This window comes from Aethalodelphis obliquidens, unplaced genomic scaffold (assembly GCF_003676395.1).
Source record: "Aethalodelphis obliquidens isolate GAN/ISIS:26980383/991018 unplaced genomic scaffold, ASM367639v1 scaffold53, whole genome shotgun sequence".
NCBI lineage: Eukaryota > Metazoa > Chordata > Mammalia > Artiodactyla > Delphinidae > Aethalodelphis > Aethalodelphis obliquidens.
In genome coordinates, this window is record NW_020837997.1 from 9,799,518 (window position 1) to 9,824,675 (window position 25,158).

Sequence of the window (25,158 nt, forward strand, 5' to 3'; positions counted from 1 at the left end):
GTATTTGTCCTTTTGTGTCTGGCTTATTTCAATGAGCGCAGTGTCCTTAAGGCTCATCCATGTTGTAGCACATGTCAGAATTTCCTTACTTTTTGGGGCTGAATAATATTCCATTGTATGGACAGACCATATTTTGTTTGTCTGTTCATTCATTGATGGGCACTTGGGTTGTTTCCCCATTATCCTTTCTAATGCTCAAAAAGTTATACCTGATCTAGTCAGAGCTCCAGGGAGGTAGTTTTGAAAACCCCCAACAATTAAGAATCTCATCTAAGGATAGTTTCCAGATGAGTAAGAGGGAGGAGGCTGAGTTCCTGAAGCTTTTCTTTGCAACAACTGTAGCTTAAAGGTTCTTCACTGCCTGCTTCCTTCAGAGACAAATTTCTGCACTACCCCACCCCCAGCTGGCCACACACCCAGTTTCTGATTCCATAAATCAAGAGAAACCAGAAATTGCATTTGTAACAAAGTTCCCAGAGATGCTGAACCTCCTGGTTCAAGGACCACTTAGAACCACTGATCCACTTACATTCAGTTACAGGATTAAAAAAAAAAAAAGTTAAAGTTGTACCCACATTAAAGGTGCTGCTGGGACTTCCCTGGCGGAGCAGTGGTTAAGACTCCGTGCTTCCACTGCCAGCAGCACGGGCTCGGAGAACTAAGATCCCACATGCCACGGCGCGGCAACAGAAAAACAAAACAAAACAAAAACAATAAATAAATAAACAAAATAGATGATGATTAGGTATAATTATGAAGAATATCTAAAAAAAAAAGTTGTTGCATATTTTCTCAGCATGACCTCCACCCTCCCCTCTCCCCCCACGAACCAGCTCGCCCTGCCCTAGATTAAAAAGTACGGTGTTACTATGTATTATGACAGTGATCTGGCCCTCTTCAGAGTTTTTGTTTGGACTTACTTCTATCCCAAAATAACTGATTTTCCGGCGCTGTTCTTCAGCGCAAAGCACAGGCCACACCACCTAATGAATACTTGCCTGACACTTAAATGAGAAGTGGAGGGGGGAAAATAGCCAAACAAACAAAAAACCCTGATTTCTATTTATAAGAAGGGATTTAAAATAACTGCACATCGTAGGTAGAAGTCCTAAGGTCCAAGAGACAAGTGGCTTACAGGATCCTGAAAAAGATGGGGCCATATGTTTACATTCGATATAAACAGTTTACAAGTCGCGGTATATTATCATGGGTAAATTAAAAAACGGTTTTTGGAGGGATTAGCATGATAAATCTCGTGGATAAAATGAGAACTTCTCGGTTATGTCAATGCAGCAGATTTTAGATTTGTATCATTCAGATTACCACGTACTAGCATCACACCGTGATGGTCCCCATTCTACAGACGCAACTGAGATTCAGGGTAAGAAGGGAGTTGACCATGATACAGTTCCAGGATTGGAAAGTTAATCTGCAGTTCCAGAGCCCAGGTCTCATTCCATCACACAGCAGCAACACGTGGCCAGGAAACAAAAGTGTCCCTGGGGATTCCTCCCTACCGGGGAGGTTGGGGCCCGGGGGAGGCTCAGCCCCGGGAAGCTCCGGTCACTGGGCAGCGGCCCCTGGGGCCACAGTGCGCAGGCGCGGCGCTCCCGTCCCGCCTCCGCCCCCGCCCCCCTCCACGTGCGGCGCACACCTCGCGCTCCCCTCTGCGGGGCTCGCCTCGCGCCTCCCTCCCTCCCTCCTCCCGCCCCTCCGGTCCGGGCCTCCCATTGGCTGCGGTCTTCGTCCCTCCGACCGCAGCCCGGCAGGCCCCCGCCAGGCCGGAAGTCCCTCCCCACAAGTCGCCGTCCGCGTCGTCGACTGGCCTAGGCAGCTGTCAGTCCGGGCAGCGGGCCCGAGTCGGCGGCGGGGGCCCGCAGTCGGTGCGCGACCCGGGTTGGCGGTGGTTTCCGGTTCCGCGGGGCTGGCGGGCGGGCGGGCGGCCGGGAGAGGCGGCGGCGGCGCCTGACAGACAATGAGGGCGGCGCGGCGGCGCTGAGCGGCGGCGGCGGCGGCGAGCGACGCGGGGCCCGGGGGCGGGGCGGGGAGCCAGCCATGGACAATCAGGTGAGGAGCGGCCGCGCCGCCGCAGCGCGGCCCGCGCCGCCCGCCCGGCCCCCTCCCTGCTTCCCTCCCTCCCTCCCTTGCCCGCCCGCCCGGCCGGGCCCGACCCTCCTCGGTCCCGACCTCCCCGCTCCCGCTCGGCGCCCGCCCGCCCAGCTTTGTGCGCGCCCGCAGCTCCCCGGGCCTTTATGTGGGGCGGGGGCGCCCATCCCCCATCCGCCACCCCCGCCGGGTCAGAGCGCCGCGGACCCCCCTGGGAACCCCGGTCCCCCGCTGCTCAGAGTCCCCTGGGAAGCCCCTCGGAACCCCGGTCTGGCCCAGATCCCCGTGAGACACCCCCCGTGATCTCCACTTCAGCCCAGAACGCTCTGGGACGCTCCTCGGGACCCCGGTCTGGCCCACATCCCCCTGGGACGCCCCTTGTGACCCCAGTCCGACCCAGCGCCCCCTGGGACATCCCTCGGGATCCCGGCACAGTCCTGAGTCCCCGCAGCCCCCCCGGGGGCCCCTTAGATTCCTCTGATCCGGCCTGTACCCGCTTTCCTGTCTGAATCCAGGGCCAGTCGGTGTCTCCTGCCTCCTCTGGCCCCTTGGCCCTGAATCCTCTCAAACTCCCGGCATTAAACCTTTGCTGGGGTTTGAGTTCCCCACAACTCCTGGGGCCTTGGTCTGCAGCCTCCTCCTTCCTCGAACCCAGGCTCACGCTGACCTCTCTCCCCTCTGGTCCTGCCCTTGCCTCAGCCTGAGCATCTGTTCCTCCTCAAACCCTGGTAGGGTCCCGGGTCTTTTCCCACCAGGACCCAGGCCTGCATTGAGTGGCCCCCTTTTTTGGACCTGGGCTTTCTTCTTCAGATGCCTTTGACCCACTCTGCTGCTCAGCCCCCTCTGCTTTCAGGCCCTGATCACTCTCCCTTGGACCGCAGGGCCCCAAGGGTCTGTCTCTTCACCTTCAGACCCTCTTTGACCAGGTCCAGGGACCATTTCTGCTCGGACCTGGAGCCTCCACGCCCCCTGTAACTCTGATTTACGCTTCCCCACGTTGTCCCCCAGTCCAGGTCTCCTCTCTCTGGTTCCTGTAACCATAGTCGTCCTCCCTGCAGAGACCTGCAGTCTCTCCTGAACCCATGTGTCTCTCTCCTTAAGTTCAGGGTCGCCCACTTCCTCCCAGCATCCCCTAGTCTGATGCCGTGACTTTGACCCACTACCCTCTCCCCCTAGCACACCCCATTTTCCCTGCCTTCCCCAGCATCTTGGAGCCGCCACCGAGAGCCTTGCTGCAAACCTAGGGTGTTCCCCAGCCTCCCTAAACTCTCCCCATGGCCCCTTTCCCTTCTATCTGGAAACCCTGAGCCAGTCCTGGCAAACCCAAGGCTGTTCTCCTCTTCAGTACCCAAGCCCCTTACCCCTCCCCAAGCCCTGGACCATTGCGACCCCCGACATAGGATCATTTATTTCTTCACCCTCCCCTGCTGCCCCTGCCTTCCAGGGGCTCGAAGCCAGGAGAGGCAGTGTGGGGGCAGTGGGGCTGGCAGCTGAAATCCCCGCTGTTAGTCAGGGCAGGTTGGGGCATCCCTGGCTGCCGGCGCCACTCAGGCAGCTCTGGCTCGTAAGGTGCTGTGTGGCCGTGGGGTTTCAGGGTTGGGGGGTGGGAGACCTCCCCCCCGCCCATCCCAGCCGCCTGGTGGCGCAGGATCACTGAGGCCTGTGCTTGGGGGCACCCTCTCACTGCGATTTCCTTTCAGCCTTGGTGTTGTACCTCTTTCTTGAGAAGTAGGGAATAGTTCATGACAGCTGAATGGGGGATTTCTGCAGAGTGGTGTGAGTTCATTTCCCTTGAAGGGACAGAGCTCGTTGCCTCCGATCTGTATTGAGTTAAGAAACAAAACAAAATAAACCTTCAGTGTCCACTTTCAAGGAAGCTGGCCCCTGGGGAAGTCTTGCTGGGCACCCTGTGGGCGTAGAGCATGGCTCCCGCCCCTCACCCCACCCGCCGGGCCTCCCGGGGAAACATCTCAGGCCCAGCTGTGTCCATTCCCCTTGTGATATGTGGCGCCCTGGCTGGTTGGGTGGCTGTCATCTGTATGAGCGGAGCGGTAAGAAGGGGCGGCGTTCTGGGTCGGTGACAGAGGGAGACAGCCGTCCTGCTGGGGGTGCAGGGAGCAGGCGAGCACCCTGGGCCAAAGAGAGGTACCTCGCCACTGCCCAGCGCGGCAGCAGCTAGCACTCGGTGGCTATTTAAACTTAAAAGTACGAGAACGAAAAAGTCAGTTCCTCAGTTGCACCACCCACATTTTAAGTGCCCAGGAACCACCACTCCTGAGGTGCCGGCCACCTCATTGGGTAGCACGAAGAGATGACCTTTCCATCAGGGCAGAAGGTTCCACTCGACAGTGCTGGTCTGGATCCTTGCACACGTATTGACAAGTGAAACCGGTCCCAGAGGAAAGCTTGAGCCACCCAGGCGTCTGACTCTTCATCCCCGGCTGTGTTCTCATGCAAATTTGGGAGAGGCCCAGGAGCTCTGTCCCTTCCTTAGGGGGCAGCAGCCCCTGGGGAGGCAGGAGAGAAGGGGCGGGGGAGACGCTGTGAATCCAGCAGAGTCAGCCTTCTCTGTCTCCCCCACGATGCCCCAAACCTGTGAATGCCTCAGTGTGATGGGAAACAACAGGGCTTCCCCCGCTCGCCCAGGCCCGCTTGCTCTGGAAGACTGGTTCTCTTGACCTTCCTGTTGCGTTTTCTAGAACTTCCAGGCCCAGCTGAGAAGGGGGATTCTGCATTTGGCTCTGGCTCCCGGGAAAATGTCATTCTGGTACCCTTTGCCTTGACCACACCCCCACCTGTTTGATCCCTTGACCTGTAGCCTGTACTTACACGTCTGTCGTCTGCGGGATTTGTATTTTTTTTTAGGGGGGACATGGTGATGTATTTTGGGGGGCAGGTCTTTGCTCACGCAGGGGTCATGGCTGGGAGCCATGTGATTTATCTCCAAGGATGGTGGGGAAGGAATGGGCGTGGTTACAGACTGAGCAGCTGCTGAAAAGATGGAAAGGAGGCTGGGAAGGGAGCCTCAGGGGGCGGGGGGTTGCCTAGGGAGCTAGAAGTGGTATCAGCGTCTGGGGAGTCCTGTTCCCCAAAGGACCAGGGAGTCCTCCCTTCACAAAAGCATTGGGCCTGGCTGCGAGGTGGGCGGCCGACCCGCTGAGCCACATGGTTGAACTGACGCTGACTCTTCATCTCCAAAGTTTGGATTTGAGAACAGCTGCCTGTGACCATACTCTGCTGTTGCAGAAGGGAGGTTTGTTTCTCACGGGGAAGGCCCATTTCACGGATGTGCAAACGCAGGCCCAGGACAGCCCTGCAAGGAGTCGAGGCCTGGTGGGATGTTTAGGGGGAGCGCTCGCTCTTCCCCCAGACCTTGCATAGAGAACCTCAGGACTGTGCAGCGTGCTAATGAGAGGGTGATGGGGTCCTCCCCCACCTGGCTCTGAAGCTGTCACAGCAGGTCGATGCCAGGTTTTAAAGTTGTGAAGCATGTTGTAAAGTGCTTGAGAGCGGGGACCAGAGTTCTGCTCCCCTTTGGGTCCCTCGTAGTTTGTAATGCGAAGATTTGCACTTAGCTTCGCCAACTGTTGGTTAAATAAAAGTGACTAGGAATCACTGCCTTTGTCACCAGGCCCACCTGGCCTGGTGACAGATGCCTTTATTGGGCTTGTTCGTGTTCAAAATCTCCCAAGACTGCTCTCTGGAGAACTCTGGGGATGGCCGACGCATCATCTACATGTCTGTGTGCGTTTCCTACATATTTAATGCATATCCTGTCCCAGGCCTCCCTGGTGGGCTGGTAGGGGTGAGGCTTCCCAGCAGCCTGACAGCCCTAAAGATTGTGGGTGTATCTGCACACCCTCACGGTCTGCACACTTACCTTAGAGAGTTTCCAGAGGCACATTCATTGAGCCCCTTCTTGTCCCTTTGTCATTAACCTGGTGCCCTGGGTCAGAGAATTGAGGCCGGATGGAGCCCTAAGAGAGTGTAGGGGCAGCCTCCAGCCCCCGTGGGCCAGGCATTAGAGGGCCAGGGCCTCCTGCGGCTGTCCTGAGAGGTCCCAGCCTCCGGGCAGGCAGTCTCCACTTGAGAGGATTGTCTCAGAGGGACGGCTGTCCTCTCCCTGTCTTGTGCTCTGATTCAGTGGCTGCTCCCGGGAGCCCCCCGCTGGGTCTAGAGGGAGAAAGTTCTGTGAAGAGCGCTTACTTCGGGCTTGTGTGGCTGCCGCTCTGTGGGCCCAGCCCCTGTCCCCCTTTGTGGGTGTGTGGACCACGTTGCCAGTGACCCTGCTGGGTGTCATCAGACTTGGCAAAATCGTCCCAGGCTGATCAGGGAAAAGACCCCTGGGTGCTTCCTCCTCCTGGGAGGGGAGGGGATTGCGCATCTGAGGGAATTAGCTGCAGTAGCCAGACTCCAGGCCTAATTAGGCCACTTGGTAAAGTGGGAATTCCCGGGGTGGGGGGACGGCGGGGGGGGGGCATCTGGTAAAGAGAATTCCCACCAGAAGATCCGGGGAAATCTTACAGATACACTTGTTGAAGACCTGTCTCCTGGGGCCGGGCTGAGGGCAGGGTTCGAGGGATGTGGGAAGGATCCCGGGAAGCGAGGGCTGTGAGGCTAGCAGGGCTGTTGACACCAGGCTGGCTCTGTCTCTGCTGGGTGGGGCCTCCCCTTCCACACCTGCAGGGGTCTGTGCTGGCTGATGCGTCTGCCTGGCTCGCAGGACTTAGGATTCTGGCCCTTGGGTTCCAAGTGCCCGCCGCCAGTTGGCCTGGAGCGAGGGCAGTGCCCAGCGGAGGCCCTCAGCCCAAGCTTAACTGTCCCTAGATGGCCCTGGGAGCCCTCGTGCCACTCCATCTCATCTCAGGTCTTAGGGACGATTTCCTAGAGGTAGAATAGTTAACTCTTTCTGGAGCAGCCTGGAAAGTGCCCCTTTGTTCTGGGCTTTTGTGGGGGCAGTGGGTGGCGAAGTGGCCCTCAAGATGCTGGGACGTGGCAGTGACCAAGGCCGGGCCCTCCCTCTGGAGGCTCTGCAAGGGGCCTCCCAGCAGCCGCGGGGCAGGTGAGGGACGTCACTCCAGGCAGCGCGGGCTTTTTTTTTTTTTTTTTAAATTTATTAGTTTTTCTTTTTTCATTTTGTTTTTGGCTGCATTGGGTCTTCGTTGTTGCACACGGGCTTTCTCTAGTTGCGGTGAGCAGGGGGGCTACTCTTCGGTTCGGTGTGTGGGCTTCTCATTGCGGTGGCTTCTCTCGTTGCGGAGTACGGGCTATAGGTGCATGGGCTTCAATAGTTGTGGCACATGGTCTCGGTAGTTGTGGCTCTCGGGCTCTAGAGCCCAGGCTCAGTAGTTGTGGCGCACGGGCTTAGTTGCTCCGTGGCATGTGGGACCCTCCTGGACCAGGGCTTGAACCCGTGTCCCCTGCATTGGCAGGCGGACTCTTAACCACTGCGCCACCAGGGAAGTCCAGCTCGGGCTTATTAATCCAGCCAACAGTGAGCCTCTCCAGCAGGCACCCTTCCTGGAGAAGCAGCTGACTGATCTGCTTCAGTTCTCTAGTTCTGCTGGACAGGGAAGGAGTCCAGGTGGAGTAAGGAAGGAGGGGGCAGAGCCTGCAGAGGTGGAATTGTCGGAGGTGGAATTACCGTGACTCACCGAGTCGGAGTAGTTGGCCAGGGCTCAGCTTTACTTGCCTCCGCTTCGGTGTAGCTTGAGTGTCCTACGGAATCAATGATTTCTTTTCTAATATAGTGTCCCCAAATCTGTGATATTCCACCATCTTTACTTCTTAGAAGGTTCCAGCATTCAGGGGAGACTTCTCCTGTGTGCACTGGCGTATGCAGTCATTGGCACCTGGGGTCTGGGGGTGTCGGGACTGAGCTGGCGCTGGCCCCTGAGGCAGAGATGCCGCCTGGGCGGAGCTTTGGGCACGGCCCGCCGGCTGCAAAGATTACCCATCGCGCTTCAGAACCTTCCTGTTTACTTTGGCCTCTGGAGCGTCTTTTTGGCGCTTCCATTTTCCCCCTCGGATGGAACTGTGGTCTTCCCTTCTTTCACAATCACTGCTCTGCCGGGCTTGCTCATGTGCCCTGGGTAGGAACCCCACGTGATGAGAAATGCCGGGAAGGCAGCTGGGGTTGGAGCAGGGTTGTTAATCTCCGGATTGGTGAACAGCAGAATCTGAGGGGGCATCTCATCACCTAGGAGTTAACTCTGAAAGTATTGATACCAGAAGCCATTCAACAGTGTCCTGTTGTCATTGTGATTATGTGGATCTGGTTTCCCATAATCCAGGGATTGTCTCCCGACTCCTCAGTGTGAAAACAGGTCAGAGAGAAAGGCAGAGTTTGTTACACACCCGTAAGTGTACGGGGCGATTATGGCCTATTTGGGATCATGTAAATATTGTTGGGGGTTGTTTATCTTGAACGTTGTCCATAAGCAGCGTTCTGCGGATAGAAGCTTGTGGTTGATTCGAGCATGACTTGTTTATCCAGACGTCCAGGCCTTTTCTCCAGCTGTCAGGGGGGTATTTCCCCCCAAATGTCCCCAACCCCCCACCCCCGCTCCACCCACCTGGGCTCCATGGGCATCATCACAGCCACCCAGCTGCCTGGTCGCCTGTCTCTCCTTCTGCATCCGCCCTTGGGTCCTCCCAGTTCTCCTGTTTCAGGCTTCTTTTCCAGCCACTCCCTCTGGTTGCCTCCCAGCAGGCTTGTTGTTGTTGGTCTGTCTGTCCTTTTTGCCTTCAGCCCAGACTGTGTACACAGTTGCTGGGGTGCTTTATCACTTAGATGCTGTTTCCTCCAATCCGTCACCTGCGTACGGTTGGCTGTCATTTCTCTAGTGTGGAATCTAAATACTCCATCCGGATCCCCACCCCTCCCCCGAGTGGACCGGTCCCGGGGCTCTCTGCTCTTTTCCCAAGCAGCCCCACGGGGACTGTCGTCCTGTGCCGGCGGGGTGGGGGGCTCCTGCCCTGTTTTTACAGTTGTCTCGCTAAGTACCCACTGCCTCCCGCCAGTCCATGCGTCCGGGCCACCCTGTCCTTATCTGTCACCTTGGCCCTTCCCTCTTGGAACCAACGCACCACTTAGAACTCACTGATCTAGGAAGCCTCTCTGGTTTAATCCAGTGTTGATGCCTCGTGCAGCGTGATTCCAGGATAGAGGTTAAAAGGACGGGTGGGATGTGGCCCTGGGGGAGACAGCAGTGAACAGTCAGGAGCAGGGTCGGGATGAAGTGGCACAGCGGAGTTGGTTGTACACAGACTGCTGTGGAGACCAGGGTCTGGTTGGTTTCCGGTGTGGATCTATCAGAAGGGGCTCTGGAGAGAGTAGCACTTGAGCCAGGGCTTAAGGGACAAGTGGAATTCCAATCAGAGAGAAGTGAGTTAGGGCGCCCCCGGCTGCGGGCCGGAAGGAGCAGAGGTGGATGGGAGTGGACGTTCCCGGTATGTTTGGGGATGACTGGTGTCTGACTGAGTTGGGATGCAGGGTGTGTGCGTTTTCCTGTGCTTCCTCGGTTCTCAGCCTCTAAGGCCTGGCCAGAACTTAGCAGCATCTTCTTTGTGCACGAGCATGTGTGTGTGCACGTACAGGGGATTGCAGCGCGGGAAACTTGCACGGCTCTGTGACATACTCTCTGATCTTGGGTGAAAGCATGGTAAACAAGGAATACCCCAGACTTGAGGAAGCACAGGTGTGAGATGGGAGGTATGCTGAGGCCTGCGGACTCGATTCTGACCGAGAGCGGCGGGCCATGCTTTCCTGGCAGTGACCGAGCAGCGAGGGGTGGAAGAGTGGGGAGTACGCCGGTGGTGGGTCTGAACAGGGTTTTGGAACCCAGAGAAGAGGCAGGTCCTGGAGGGACTGTGGCCCCAGGGGTGCCTGGGGTCCGGTGGTGAGAAAGAGAGTGCAGAGGGAGGTTTCTGGTCTGGGCCTGGGCTGTTGAGCCCGACAGGGGAGTTTCCTTCCGGATGCGTGGGATCCAGGCCACTGGCCCGCTTGTCCCTCGTTATCTCAGTACTTAGGAGCAAGTGTCCACTTGGCCTCTGCTTTCTTTGTAACATTCTTGATTTTGATACTAGGTGTCAGACTGTATCTCTGTGAAGTCCAGAGAGGGTTTTAACAGGCCAGAGCAGATGTGTACAGTGGGTCCCTGTCGGCGGTTTCAGCTGGCCTCACTGGTGCAAGTTCTACGAAGGGTTGGGGCTGCCTGCTTAGTGTGTGTGTGTGGCGGGGGGCCGGCACGAGCTGCTTCCTGTCTCAGGTGAGTGGCCAACATGTGTGTGAGGAGGGCAGCCCGAGGCCGCGGGCCCACCTGCACCTGTCCCCAGCTGGCTTCACACTTGCCCCCCATTCTCACTGTGAACCGCTGTTCTGCTTTGAAAACAAAGCCAGCGTTTGTGCAGGTGACTCAGGTGACCCCAGGGGTCTCTGTTTTCCAGGAGGCACTCTGTGGGATGGTGGAGAATGAAAATGCTTTAATCAAGGACGGCAGGATGGCACACTGGCCAGGGGAGTGGCCTTTGGGTGACACACACACACCTGGGCCTGAATCTCCCTACAACTCAGGCGCCTCGTGTGTGCCACTCAACAGCTCACTCTTGGAGCCTTGGTTGCCTCATTCGTAGAACGAGGTACAGTCTGCCCTCCGGATCCGTGGGTTCTGCATCCGCACATTCAATCAGTTGTGGATCGAAAATATTCGGGAAAACGATTCCCGAAAGTGCCAGTAAGCAACCCTTGAATTTGCTGTGCCCCAGCAACTATTTACATAGTACTTACATGTAGTTACAACTATTTACCTAGCATTTACGTTGTACGAGGTATTATAGGTAACCTAGAGATGATTTAAAGTATGCAGGAGGATATCCGTAGGTTACATGTAAGTGCTAAGCCTTTTTACCTAAGGGACTTGAACATCCGTGGATTTTGGTATCCTCGGGTCCGGGAAGCAATCCCGCATGGGTACTGAGGGGCGACTGCAGTGGCACCACGGGTCACGCTGCTGTTTTCCAGGAGATCTTGGTGAGGGTTGCTACTCCGGGCAGGGAGCCATTTGCAGTGAGCCAGTGCAAGAGGAGAGCAGGCAGACTGCTAGCAAGATGATGTCTGATCATGGAGACTGCTGAGAAGACTGTGTCATAAAGAGCCATGGGGTGGTGGTGGGTGCTTTCAGGTTGGGTGGTCAGGGAGGGCTTCTCTGAGGAGGTGACAGTCAAGCCGAGACCTCGGTGACAGGATGGAGCCAGCCGTGGGGAGGCCTGGGGGAGAGCATCCGAGGCAGTGGGAACCACAGGTGCCAAGGCCCTGGGGCAGGGTGGGGAGGAGGCGCGGGGGGGGGGGGCCCGTTGGCCTCCTGGGGAGCGAAGGCATGCACAGCCTTCCGGGCCCCGCCCACCTGAGCACGTGTAGGCTCCTGCTCCTGTGAACGCGCTGCCCCTTCGCAGACTCCCTTCACTTACGAGCTCTGTAGGCCGCAGGGGGCCAGGGGGAGGGCACGGCCTGCAGCACCCTGCCCTGGGCTCTGCGTTGACCCTGTGCCCGCCTCTCTCTCCCTGCAGTGCACTGTCCAGGTCAAGTTAGAGCTGGGACATCGTGCCCAACTACGCAAGAAGCCCACCACGGAGGGCTTCACGCATGACTGGATGGTGTTTGTCCGCGGCCCTGAGCAGTGTGAGATCCAGCACTTCGTGGAGAAGGTGGTCTTCCGGCTGCACGACAGCTTCCCCAAGCCCAAGCGTGGTGAGTGTCCCCACCCTGGCCGCCTGCCCTCTCCCTGGGGAGCAGGTGGCCTGTACCCCGCAGCCCGAGGTGAGAGCTCGCCCTCCACACAGGGCCTCCACCATCCCTTCTGCTTCTCCCTTGGCCGCGGACTTGGCTGTAGGGAAAACCCAGCGGAGGTGGTGACAGCATCTTGTGTCATCACTTAGACTCAGGCTCTGAGAAGCTTCCAGAGAATGTAGCCCTGTGGTTGAGGGTGGGAAGGGCGACTTACACCCCCTGGTGAGTAAGCAGGAAGCTGCTTACTGGGCCCACGTTGGAGGAGAGATGCCCTTTAGAGAGCCCGTGGTATGTGGGGCAAAAGCAGAAAAGGCTTGCGTTTCGCCGCCGCCTCCTCCCTGGCTTCACCCCTCAGAGTGCCTGGCCATCTGCGAAGTACAGGGTGACATGCGGCCCGGCTGTCTGATGGGGTGGAGAACCGGGAACTCACCCAGGGCACGCGATCAGAGACCACTTCCTGGGGAATTTGGAGCGAAGTTGGAGGCGATGTTGGGAGCTCTGTGGGGGCCGGGCCCTGTCTCCTGTTTTTACCATTCGGTCCCCATCTGAAGCCCAGCCCGTCACAGGGGTCTTGAAAATAGTTCTCGAATGGATGCATTGATAAAGGAACAAAGGACTCTGTGCTCGGAAAGGGCTTCAGGGCTGGGAGAGCCGTTGCTGGGCTGCTGCCCCCTCTACCCACAGTAGGTGGCCAGGGGGCCGGGGGTCATGCTGTGACAGCATGGAGCCTCGGGTGGAAGCAGGAGCCCATTCCGGGACCTGCTGGGGGCCTGGGCTTGGGCCGGCAAGTGTCTTGCTGTCCAGTGGGGAAGTGACGTGTGTTACAGGAGTAGAAACTCCTGGTTCAGAACTGGCTCGAGATTCTTTTTCTTCTGGATTCTTCCATCAGCTTTCCGCTGTTCCTTTTCCTTCGTTTCTCCTTTCCTGAGTCTTCAGCTTCTCTCCCTTTTTCCTTTTTCCGTCTCTGAGCCTCTTGGAGAGAGCCCATCTTGTTCCTGGCAACAGCAGGTATCTGTAAAGCACCTGCTAATAATAATAGTAGTAATACATGCCACTTATCAGGCACGTCCTGCTCACAAGCTCTTTTCGTTCACCCCGCGACCCTCTTTTACAGATGGGGAAGCAAGCTCAGGGGGCCAGGTAAGCTGCCTGTGCTTTAAAGCATGAGTCTATGCTCTGTGGGCTGGATATGCCCGTTTTTCTTGGCGCTTGGTCACGCCTGTTCATTCTGGGGGAGCCCGTGGTCGCTGTGTCCGGACGCAGAGCAGAAGCCGGGCTGCCCCCTCCTGGCCCAGGTGCCTGCTTTCCCAGACAGCTGCCACTGCGGTTCCTTCACCACCGCCCTCTCCCGTCCCTCCCTTTCTCTCCGGGAGGGGCCTCAGATGGTGACTCCTATCCACCTTTCAGCTGCTGGTTTCATCTTCCTCCCCTCCGGTCCTTAACCAAGCAGCCGCTAGAAGTAACACTCAGAGCGGCCTACGTTTGTCCTGCCCTCGCTCTGTGCTGTGCGATGCAGGGAGCCCCCCAGGATCCCCTCCCATATCTAGATGTGGAAACTGAGGTCCCGAGAGGCCCAGTCACCTGTTTGTGGTCACGAGGAAGCGGCACATTCTCTGAGCTCCCGATGTCTGAAACATGGGTTTTGAGTGAAGTGCACTCTTTTGAAGTGTCGTTTTGCAGGCAGAGTTTCAGTAGGTGAATCGTGCGTGTTTGCAAAGTCGGTGCGGCCTCTACACAGAGGGCACCTGTGTCACGGGTATCGAATGGTAAATGCTCACTCGCCATTTGCTTAGTGGTCAGTGAAAAACAGATCAGGTGAAGCAGCCAGTGAATTTCTTATAGGGCTCCAGCCTCTGAAATTATACTTTATGTGCTTAAAAAGTATCTTTTACACCACAATATGCACCCGTAACAGACCCAGCAGAGATGTGCCAGGTGGGATGTTCCCACCTCCCAACTCATCAGCGGTGGTATCACCCCAGGGGCAACATTTCTAGGCCTTTCTGGGTCGTGTCCTTTCTTAACACCTTAAAGCAGTAGAAGCAAATTTGCTTCTTATCTCTAGATTTTTCACATTTGTTTATTAACTTACTAGCGTGAAGGGTTAGACTTTCTCCTAAGCTTCTCCCTCTTTCATCCCCGACAAGTGAGGGGTTTGTGTCTGGCCATATAGTTTGCTGCTGTATCCTAAGTAATACTCAGGCGCTTACTAAGTATTCGTTGAGAGAACGAATGCATTCTTCGATGCTGTCAACTTTGGCCAAGGTCTCCTGACTTTTCATTTAGGAAGAGAAGGGCAGGAGCACCCCGTCTTCCTTGAACCTTACACCCCTCCCTCTGAGAGCTACACTTGACTTCATTAAGGTTGCTCCACTCCAGGATTAGAGATTAAGTCTAGAAGTTGGTAGCTGGCAAAGGGCACTGACCGTAGCGACTCTCTCCATTGTCGGGCTGGTCGGGATCCTCTCTGAACTCTGGGCCACTCCAAGGAGAACGCTCAAGCTCATGTCAAGGTCAGATGGGCTCTTTTTATCATCCTTGGTTAAAATTTGGCCCCGTTTACTGCGCTTCATATTTGACCCTTTGCTTCTCTTCCCATCCTTGCATTGTGTCTTTTTCATCAAAGGTGCTTTGCCTTTTTTCCATCCTCCCCAGCATTTCATTTATTCAGTGGAGTTTTTTCCCCTTCGAGATATTTCATTCTGGTCTCTTCCTCCTCTAGTCAGAACTGGCTCCTCTTTAGCCATCACGCTGGGACTTTCCTTTACTTTTCTCCTGGGGGGATTTACCTAATACCCTTATGTTTTGGTTTATTTTCCTGTTTTACTAGAATAATTTCTCAAGAAGTTTCCCAGGAGATTAATTACTGAAGCAATTTCCAAAGAAAGGTGTGTGGGGAATAAACTCCTTGACTCCTAGTGTATTTGAAGTGCCCTTGTTCTGTTCCCACACTTGAATAGTAGTCTAGTTGGGTGTAACGTTCTAGTTGGAGAATTACTGTCACTTAGAGCTTTGGAAGTGTCGCTTCTTTGTCTTCTGAGAAGTCTGATGCTATTGGGTTCTTGTTCTGTTGCAGATGACCTGTTTTTTAGTTTTTTGTTTTGTCTTTAGAAGGACTTAAGATGGTTTTTATGACATTGTTTCCGGGATCTTTTTTGGTTGTGTGTTTGTTCATCATGTTGGACATGTGGTGTCCTTCATTTTATTTTATTTATTATTACTATTTTAAAAAATATTTGTTTATTTATTTGGCTGTGCTGGGTCTTAGTTGCGGCATGCTGGATCTTCGTTGCTGTGTGAGGGATCTTTGTTGCCGCATGTGGGCTCTTTTAGCTGTGGCATGTGGGATCTGGTTCCCTGACCAGGGATTGAACTTGGCCCCCTGCGTTGGGAGCGTGGAGTCTTAACCACTGGGCCACCATGGAAGTCCTGGTGTCCTTCATTTTAGCTTCTATTTCTTTGACAATTTCTTTCCACCTATTTAATTTCTTTTTTCGCATTCTAGGATGCTTATTATATAACTTGTCTATGTTTAAGTCTTTTCATCTGTAAAATGGGAACAACTGCATCTGCCTCACAGTGTTGTTGGGAGGATTAAATGAGTTAAATGTATAAAGTGCTGAGAATACTGCCTGGCATACAGTAGTTGCTTTATGAATATTAGCTGCTGTTGACATTTGTTTAATCTGCTGAGTTGTTTTTGCACCTTTCACCCTTTAAAAAAAATGTCTTTTTGCTCTACATTCTGGGAGATTCCATCGAATTTATTTTCTGGTCTTTTTGTTGAATTAAAAAGTTGTAAGTACTATATTTGTACTAAGGTCTAAGAGCCCTTTCTTACTCTCTAATTTTCCTTTTTAAAAGTATTTTGTTTTCATTTGTTGAGCAAGTCTTGCATCTGAGGGCATTGACTCTAGGTTTTTGTTTTTGTTTTTGTTTTCCTTTTCCCAAGTTCTCTTGTGGTCCCCAAAGTATTCCTGTTTCTTTGGCCTCTTTCCTCCAAGTGGGAACTCTTACCGAGTGCTCTGTTCAGGGCAGGATGGGTTCGCTTTACCAGCGGTTTCTGGTTAGGGAGTGGGTCCCCCAATTTCCTGACTGAGAAGGGCCTGACTCAGGGGGTGGGGTGGGGAAGGTCGCAGGAGGGATACCCAGGGCTGTTGTTCCAGTCACAGCCGCTCTGGTTGGCTTTTTTTTTTTAATAACTGCTTTACTGAGGTATGAGTCACACATGATAAAATTCACCCTTAATGTGTACGATCCTCGTGTCTATTGTGTTCGTACAGTGGCTCAGCCATCACCTCTCTCATTCCAGAACGTTTTCATCACCCCAAGAAAAACCCCTAGCCACCCGCTCCCCACTGCACCTGCGGATGCCCCAGCCCAGGCCTCCCGGGGCTCAGGCCCCCCCTGCAGCGCCTGTGCCATGTCCCCGGCTGCAGCTTCCTCTTCCTGTTTGCTTGCCCGGCATGCTCTCACCCACTTTCTGCCTTCCAGAAAGTTCTTGACTGCTCACATCGCCTCCCTCCCCGTTACTCTCCCGGCATTATTTGGTTTCCTCCTGGCCTCACTTTGCTTGCCATGGGCCCTCAGGTGGGACGGCAGGCAGGCTGGTGGCGTCTGCTCGGTCTCCCACATCTGGAAGCCTGTACTCTGGCCCCTGTGCCCCGTCTCTGAACGGATAAGGTGGTTTTCAGCCTGGGAGTGCCCGTCCTCCGAGAGGCCTTTAGAGAGAGATTGAGAAATGCAAAGCAGGGTCCCTTCCCTGAAGGGGTTTGTCGTCTGGTAGAGAGATGAAGATCAGAGGTGACATGAGTGGAAGTAAGTGACCTGGGGGTCAGAGGCCGAGGGAAGCCAGGGCTGTCCCTGCGGGAGGGGGCCCTGACTCGGGCCTTCATGGCTGAGGGGATTCAGACTGGGAGTGGGCGGGGGGAGATGGACATTGGGGTGGAGGGTGCAGGCAGGTCCCCGGTCCCTCCCTCCTCTGCTGGGGGATTGTGCAGCAAGAACAGGCCACCCTTCCTCTCTGCTTCCTCTTTCCTTCCTGGATGCAGGTTAATTCAGCAAGCAAGCAGGTGCGCGGCCCTGTGCGAGGCCGGGGCACATGAGGCAGACTGCAGGACGCTCACAGTGGGGGGGCTTGGGCACTAGGCGGGCAGGGTTCATGCAGGTGGAGAAACCCCCCCTCAGTCTGCTCAAACGGGATCGAGAGACTCGGGGAGAGGCGGGCCGTGACCTGGCCTCCCTGCCCACATTTCTTCCTGTCCCTGGACAGGCCTCTCACTTCAGTAGATGACCTGACAGAGGTGTGACATGTGGCCCGCTCAGCAGTATTTGACAGATATGTAGTGAATGTTTCCAAAAGGCCTGGCCATGGTGCTGGCTCTGGGGGTGTCACACTGCATGAACCGGAGCTCGTGTAGGATTGAGGAAGGTGGAGACAGTAAGCACAAGGAGTGCTGAGACCCAGTGATACAGGACGCTCGGGGCCGGAGGAGGGAACCGCAGCCTGGAACTTGATGGGGGACGGGGGCTGCTGCTCAGTGAAGGGGTCCCGGAGGAAGTGGTCTGTGATCTGAGAGGGGCAGCGTGGCAGGGCTGGTGAGAGATGAGCCTGGAGGGCATGGAGCCCCGTGCAGGCCCCCTGGAGCGGCTGGAAGTTGGTCCTGAGGGCAGTGAGGAGCCATCACGGGACACAGATCTGTGATTCAGAGGGGTCCTGCCCGCGGCCTCTGCAGAAGAGGCCTGGGAGCAAGCCTGAGGCAGGCCGGCTGGTGAGGGGCTGGAGCGGAGGCTCAGGGCGCCAGGCAGCGGGGTGCAGCCCAGAGATGTTTGGAGGTAGCCTTCACAGCGCTTGGTGGCGGGCGAGCCACCGAGCCGTAGGGGCAGGAGGGGCTGAGGCGTCCTCGGGGGAGCGGTGGACAGCTGGGGCCCTGACCTGCACGACGCCGGGAGCCGCGGGCTTCAGAGGGAACGAGGAGGTATCTTGGGGCGGGCTGCTTCCGGCATGCCCAGCCAGCACCGCCAGGAGGCTCTCCGAGGAGCAGCAGAGTAGGAGCTGGCTCAAATAGGGATTTGGGGCCGAGGTCGACCCCACAGTGTCCCCGGGCTGCCTGGGCCACCGCCCATTGACCCAGCCTGCAGGCAGGGGCACTCCTTACTTCCAGGTGGGCTGACCGTCAGACTGAAGGTGACTGAGCTTACTCCTGGGGACCAGAGGTGTCCCCTTGGCCTCTGGTGTCAGCCGGGCACCTGACACTGTCGGGCGCGGATAGTGGTGGAGTGAATGCATGAATGAGCGAGTGCAGCGTTTGGTAGCAGTAATGATTCTGTGCAGGCCCCGAGGTCAGGTGACAGTGCTCAGGGCGCTCAGCCGAGGCAGCCGGGCTACTGCTGCCCCCACGGGAGGCTATGCTGCGGGGGCGGTGGGTCCTACGGCCCGGTCGGGACGGCCCCCCTCGCCCCTGGCAGGGAAGTCCGTCCAGCTGAGCATGCCTCAAGCCCCGGGCTGTGGGGACTGGAGCCTGAAGCGCAGGCTGAGCCCTCCTGGGGGGCGTGGGGGGAGCGGGAGCTGGGCTTGGAGGACAGTGGCTGGCGTAGGGGCAGGGGGAGCCCCTGGGGCCGGCTTACCCGCCAGTCCGCGCAGCTCCCTGGAGCCCCGCCCCTGTGGTTTGCAGAGCGGGGTCCTGTGCAAGGCTGTCCAGCCAGCCCTGGCCTTGAGGGTCCCCAGTTACTCTAAACCCACCCCCCACCAGTTTTGTTTGTGCAGATAGATGAGACACGTGAGATATTTGAGGTATATGATATTTTAAATGATTTTTTTAAGAAAAATCTTACGAGGTTTTAATTTTTAAAAAGTCATGTTTCTTTTTTAAAATTAATTTATTAATTTATTTATTTTTGGCTGTGTTAGGTCTTCGTTTCTGTGCGAGGGCTTTCTCTAGTTGCGCCAAGCGGCGGCCACTCTTCATCGCGGTGCACGGGCCTCTCACTGTTGCGGCCTCTCTTGTTGCGGAGCACAAGCTCCAGACACGCAGGCTCAGTAGTTGTGGCTCATGGGCCTAGTTGCTACGCTGCATGTGGGATCTTCCCAGACCAGGGCTTGAACCCGTGTCCCCTGCATTGGCAGGCAGACTCTCAACCACTGCGCCACCAGGGAAGCCCTAAAAAGTCATGTTTCATTATGTTCCAATGCACTGTTTTCTGGCAATTTCTGGCCCCCTTAAGAATTACAGTACAGACATACGTGTGTAAAGGTTTTTCCCTATTTTTTCCTATCTCCCGGTCTGGTTGCCTCAAGAGAGGGAGGGGCGGAGGACAAGGGGGATTTGATCTGTACAGTTCTGATTTTTTTTCTTACATGCGGGAGAACAATATTGTTCTCAATGCTGTCATTGCATAATGACAGCATACCTGTCAAAACATTGACAGTTCATCCTGGAGGGTGAGACTGCGGGAGATTGTTTTACCTCTATTTTACTGTTCTTCTTAGTTTCTTTCTCCCCCTCCCTCCCTCCCTCTCTCATCACTCTTCACCTGGGAATGCTTTGCTTAGGTGCTGAGGTGGAACCCAGGCGAGCCCCCGCTGGGACCGGGCCATGTCCATCTCCATCTCCTGGCGTCCGTGTCCCTGGCCCCAAGTGGGGCCTCAGTATCCATGTTTGAGTGGGCGATGGCAGGAGGAGGGCACAGCAGAGTGCCTGCCCTGCTGGGAGACCAGGGGCCCCCTGGCCCGGCACCTCGCTGAGCCGCACTGCTGTGCTGCCCTCAGTCAGTTGAACCTGTGTGGCCTGTGGCCAGTGCTGGCTGCGCTGCCGTAGCTGGTCTCGTGCCCCTTCCCCAGCGCTCTCCCACCCTGGCGCCACGGGGTCACCTTTCTCCTGCTCCGCTGCTTCTCTTCCTCTTGACCCCTTTGGCATGGAACGGGGCCTGGGGTTTCCCATGCTTGGGGAGCTGGCCTCCTAGCGCTGACAGCGGTTTTCCCTTTCTTTCCAGTGTGCAAGGAGCCCCCCTACAAAGTGGAGGAGTCGGGTTACGCAGGCTTCATCATGCCCATCGAGGTGTACTTCAAGAACAAGGTAGGAGCCCGGGTAGCGGCAAGGAGGATGCACAGCTCACACAAGGGCCAGTGGGACCGGCAGCGCCGGGTGACAGGGTGGATGTCGGCATGTGTAGCAGAGACTGCATGTTGGGCGCCCGCGGGCGGAGCGTCACGCGCATCCCTCCCGTGGTGGCAGGGCTGGGGAGCCGGGCACGTTGCGGCAGCAGGTGGGGGAGTACCGGGGCACGTCGCCATAAGTCATCCTGAAAGTGGCAGGGTCCCTGGCTCAGCCGCCACGTGCTGGGTTGGGGCCGGAGTCTATGACCTGTCCTAGAGGGGTTGTCACCTCGCGGGAGGAGGGGCAAAGAACTGGAAGTTATTAGACGTCTGACAGTGGGCTGTTGGTTGGATGCACTTATGCATCTTCTGAACAGAATCTTTGATGACCTTGGGGGAAAGAGCTTTTAATGCTGTTGAATGAGGAAAGCAAGTTATATGTGTGTCATTTATAGAAAAAAGGAATTATATACGTGAAAGATGTTAACAAAGGTAATCTGGGTGGCAGGATCACAGCGGGGTTTTGTATTATTTCTCTCCATATGTATTTTCTAAACATTTACAATGAAAAAGTAGAAATAGTCATAGACCGTTCAGGCTGCTGCAACAAAATACTGCAGATGGGATGGCTCACAAACAACAGAAATTGTTTGCTCAGCGTCCTGACGGCTGGAAGTCTGGGATCGGGTGCCGCCGTGGTCGGCTGAGGGCTGTCCTCCATCCTCTGGGTCACAGGCTTCTCGCTGTGCCTTCACAGGGTGGAAGCGGCGAGGGGCCTAGGGGCTCTTTCTGGAAGTGTTAATCCCATTCCCAAGGGCTCCATTCTCGTGACTTAAGCCCCTCCCAGCACCATCACGTGGGGGGTGGGAGTCAGCATAGGAATTGGGGGGGGACACAGTCGGGCCATTGCAGGCCATAGCTTTTTTTTTTTTTTGAGCCCAGTAACCAACATTTAACAGTTGCCTCCCTGGCAGCGTGCCTCTGCTGATCCTCACAGGTGCCACCAAGCGGCCAGCAGTGCCCTTCGCTGGCTCCAAGGTGGCCGGCTGGCTGCTGCTCCTCCACAAGTCCAGCCAGACTGGCTGTGGGCGGCTCTGCCATCTTTCAGGAAGGACATCCCCCTGGGGGGCCCGAGGGTGCCACCACTCACTTAAAGAGCCCCTTGTTCTGAGAGCCCGTGGCGTCAGAGGCCTCTGGGGTGGAGCTCAGGTGGGCACCCGCGGCCCCCTGAGCACCAAGGGACATCTCAGCGGGTGCGGCTCAGCGGGATTTGGCGGCGGGGCCTGTGGGTCATCCCGAGGCTCTCTGGGCGTCGAGGCCTGAGAGTCCCGGTGACTGGCCGCTGTTGAGAGGAGAGCCCAGCCTGTCCGCACGGGTGGGGGATGGATACTGCACCCTGAGGGGCCTGGCGCCCTGCAGCTTAGGGACCATGCTCAGGGAGGCCTCCTGCTGCCCCGGGAGCGTGGAGAAGGGGGCGTCCACGTGGGGCGGGGTGCCAGTGCTGGGGTGAGTCCTGGGGCCCCCCGTGGGGAAGCTGTGCAAACAGGATGCTGATTGTAGCCCCTCTGAGTGGTTGAGGAGACAGAGCGAGTCCATTGGGAGGGAGCGCTGAGCTGTGGGTGCCTTGGTATCTGCAGGGTTGGGTGCTGGGTCCGGCGTGGCCCCGTGAGCCCTTTCTCAGGATAAGTGCTGGGTGCTCTCCTGTGCCCTGCATCCTGTTACTAGAATCCTCTGTTCCTGGTGGGGGCGTTGCCCTCAGGGCTGTAGCGGGCAGCCCTGCGCTGCAAGGCCCATAGCGGGAAGGGGTGCAGGTCCTGTCACAGGTCCTGTGGGGTGTGTGTGCTGTGCCAGGCGCTCTGCTGAGCGGTGCTTATTACTTAGTACCCGGACAGGCCCCAGAGGATGGTGATCTCCCCAGTCTGGATGAAGGGGCGCCTAGATGCCCGGTTGTGTGGTCAGGGCTGCACCATGATTGGCGGAGCTGGGGTTTGGGCCAGCAGAGCGTGTGTTCACACAGGCACACCCATTGCTTCAATACCCGAGACAGGCGTGACCCGGGATGACAGCTCCTCATGAATTCTGTTGTTTACTTGCTTCTGGGTGACAGGGACAGTATTGTTTTATGTATCGTGTGGTACAGCTGTTGTCTAAATGTGGGTCCCTGTTGAGGGACGTGTGGGGAAAAGTGAGTGCCGGTTCATGGCAAAAGCAGCTTCTGTAGGCGTGGGATGCATGTGAACCAGGGACATCGTGAGAGCGTCTGCTGGTGACTTTTCCCCCCTGCCATAGGCAAGGGCTGCGGTTGGCTTTCAGCCCTGCCTTACTGTCCAGCTGTCAGTAAGGTGAGCTGGTCTTTGTCCTGCTAAGAAGAGGCGGGGCAACTGTGGACAGCTCACTTCTCTTGGCCCCAGTTTCTCTGTCCACGAGATGGGTTCCTAATTGTGTCTGCTTCTCAGGCTGTTGGGAAGATTCGGAGTGATGGAAGCTAGCGTGTGGCCCGGTACCCAGCACAGAGTAAGGGCTTCATCCACGTGTGTCGTTGATGTCACTGCTGGGTCCACCTGGGTGAGCGGGTTGAGTGGAGCAGGCGGCCTCTGAGGCCTTCAGGCCCCAGGATGACATGTGGCCTCTCCGGACAGTGGGGGGATCTGCACCCAGAGCAGAAAGGACACTTTCTCAGGCGCGGGATGTTTTCTCGTGTGAGCGTGAGGCGTTCTAGCCTCAGTGGCGCTAGCTGGAGAAATTCTGTGTTATGTGGTGTTTGGCGCTAAAACTTATCTGAGGCCACGTTCCGTTTGACCTGTTGGCAGGATGTTCTTTTACAGATAAAGCCCTCCTTTCCCCCCAAGCGAAAAAAAGAAGCAGTGGGGGGTGGGTCTGTCTGACTTAATAAAAGTAATCTCTGTGTCTTCTTTTTTTAATACTCTTAAAATATTTATTTATTTATGTGGCTGCGCTGGGTCTTAGTTGTGGCATGTGGGATCTTTAGTTGCCGCACATGGGCTCTTAGTTGCGGCATGTGGGACCTAATTCCCTGACCAGGGGTGGAAACCGGGCCCCCTGCATTGGGAGCACGGAGTCTTTAGCCACTGCGCCACCGAGGACGTCCGTTGAGCAGTTTTTACTCACATGCTTCTGACTCCAAATGCACGGTGTCCTTCCCAGCACCTCTCCTCCGGCTCTGATTCTCCAGGCACCACTGGAGTGCCCAGCAGTTCAGTTCGCTTCTGACACTAGCCACTTGAATTAGCGCAGACCTGCAGGTCAGGGGTCAGCCCCACAGGGCTGTCCCCAGTTCAGACGACAGCCACAGGTCTGCGCTGCGCCTCCTGTACTTCTGATGGATCAGCTATCCATCGGGGGTTCCCACAGCCCCCTCAGGTTCTGGAATTTGCTGACAGCTCACAAAACTCCGATCAGCATTTTACTCCCTGTTTCCGGTTTAGTGTATGGGATGTAATTCAGGAATAGCCAGGTGGGAGAGAGGCAGAGGGCCCATGCACCGCCCTCCTGGCACCTCCACGCTCACCTGCCCTCCCTGAGGTCTCCGAACCCCATGTTGAGGGGTTTTATGGAGGCTTCGTTGTGCAGGCATGAGTCAGTCATTGGCCACTGCTGACTGACTCAATCTCCAGCCCTCCCCCTCCCCGGAGCTTGGAGGTCGGGAGGGGGGATGAGCTTCTAATCAAGACTTGGTCTTTCTGGGGACCAGTCCCATCCTGAAACCATCTAGGGACCCACCAAGAGCCGCCTCGGTAGAACAAAAGACGCTCCTGTCACCCCGTCACTCAGGAAATTCCAAGACCGGGAACTGAGGACAAATGCCAGATATCTTTCTATGATGCCACAATTGTAAAATAAAATTTTTATTGAGGTGAAATTCACGTAACGTGCAGTTAAGCGTTTTACAGTGTACAGTTCAGTGGCATTTAATGCATTCATAATGTTATGCAGCCACTGCCTCTCCAGTTTCAAATTTTTCGTCTCCCCGTCCCCCCGACCCTCATCTTCTCGGAGCCTCTAATCTGCTTTCCGTCTATGGATTGCCTATTCTGGGTATTTCATACAAAACGAATCATACAACGTGTCTTTTTGTGAGTGGCTTCTTTCACTTAGCATAGTGTTTTCAAGGTTCATTCAAGTTGTAGCATGTGCCAGTACTTCATCCCTTTTTATGGCTGATTGAAATATTCCACGGTATGGAGGTACACACGTATATACAGTCGATTCTCGTTACTGGAAGTAGCTATGCTCTCTGTAAGGTCACCAGGAACATTGAGTTAGTGAAAACTGAAGGGTTGCTACAGGGGGCCTAAAGGGTTAAGTTCCTGCGAGCCTCTGGTCACAGTGTTGTCAACTGGTGGATACATAACCTTGTTTCCTGAGTGCTTCTGTTTGAAACCTCCTTATTTACTGTACACTGTTGATTCACTAACATTGAACTCACAGCCCAGGCACCGTCATTCATGCCTGAACCAAGCTTGTCCAGCAGACATATTTTCTCTGTAAGGCACATCACAGCCCTCCTGGGCTTGGGAACCTTAGACAGCACTTCAGCACTGTGCTTGGGGCCATTTCAGATGGCAGAAGCATAAAAATTTGGTAAAGATGGCACTACATACGTGGTGAAAAGGCCACTCGTTCAGTGTGAGAACTGCACAGGAAGGCCGAGTGCAGCTTGTTTCACAGCAGCCGGGGACGAGCCTGCAGCCAGCTGCTTTCTCACCACTCGGTGCCTGTCTGCAAGTGGACACGAAAGCCACGAGGACTGATTTTGGGTTTATAGGTAATTTTAGTGAGTAGCTGAATACAGAAACAGGGAACGCACGAATATTGAAGATCCACTCTGCCACAGTTTGTTTATCCACTCGTCTGTTTGTAGACGTCTGGGCTGTTTCCGCCTGCTCGCTGCTGTGACTCATGCTGCTGTGGACATGCGTGGACGTGTACATGTTTGCGTTCCAGTCTCCAGTTTTGTGGAGCGTATGCCTAGAAGTGGAATTGCTGGGTCATGTGGTAATTCTGTGTTTAACTTTTTTGAGGACCTGGCAAACTCTTCTCTACATATTCCCACCAGCAATGTAGGAGAGTTCCTATTTCTCCCCATCCTCAACAGTGCTTGTTATTTCCTGTTTTTGTTTTGTGGTAGCCATCGAAGTGGGTGTGAAGT

General features: G+C 55.7%; 1 protein-coding gene across 2 annotated transcripts in view; it reads left to right on the forward strand.

The window, feature by feature from the left end:
* Positions 1–1,847: 1,847 nt before the first annotated feature.
* The window catches only part of MLLT1 (MLLT1 super elongation complex subunit), a 64,726-nt gene continuing 41,415 nt past the window's right edge, over positions 1,848–25,158 (forward strand). The window contains exons 1-3 of one of the 2 annotated variants that reach the window (XM_027085333.1): positions 1,848–2,067; positions 11,674–11,854; positions 19,886–19,968. In XM_027085333.1, the coding sequence (XP_026941134.1) occupies positions 2,056–2,067; positions 11,674–11,854; positions 19,886–19,968 (276 nt within the window). In that variant the 5' untranslated portion in view covers positions 1,848–2,055. The remainder of the gene's footprint in view (positions 2,068–11,673; positions 11,855–19,885; positions 19,969–25,158) is intronic. The other variant, XM_027085332.1, reaches the window with a different exon arrangement.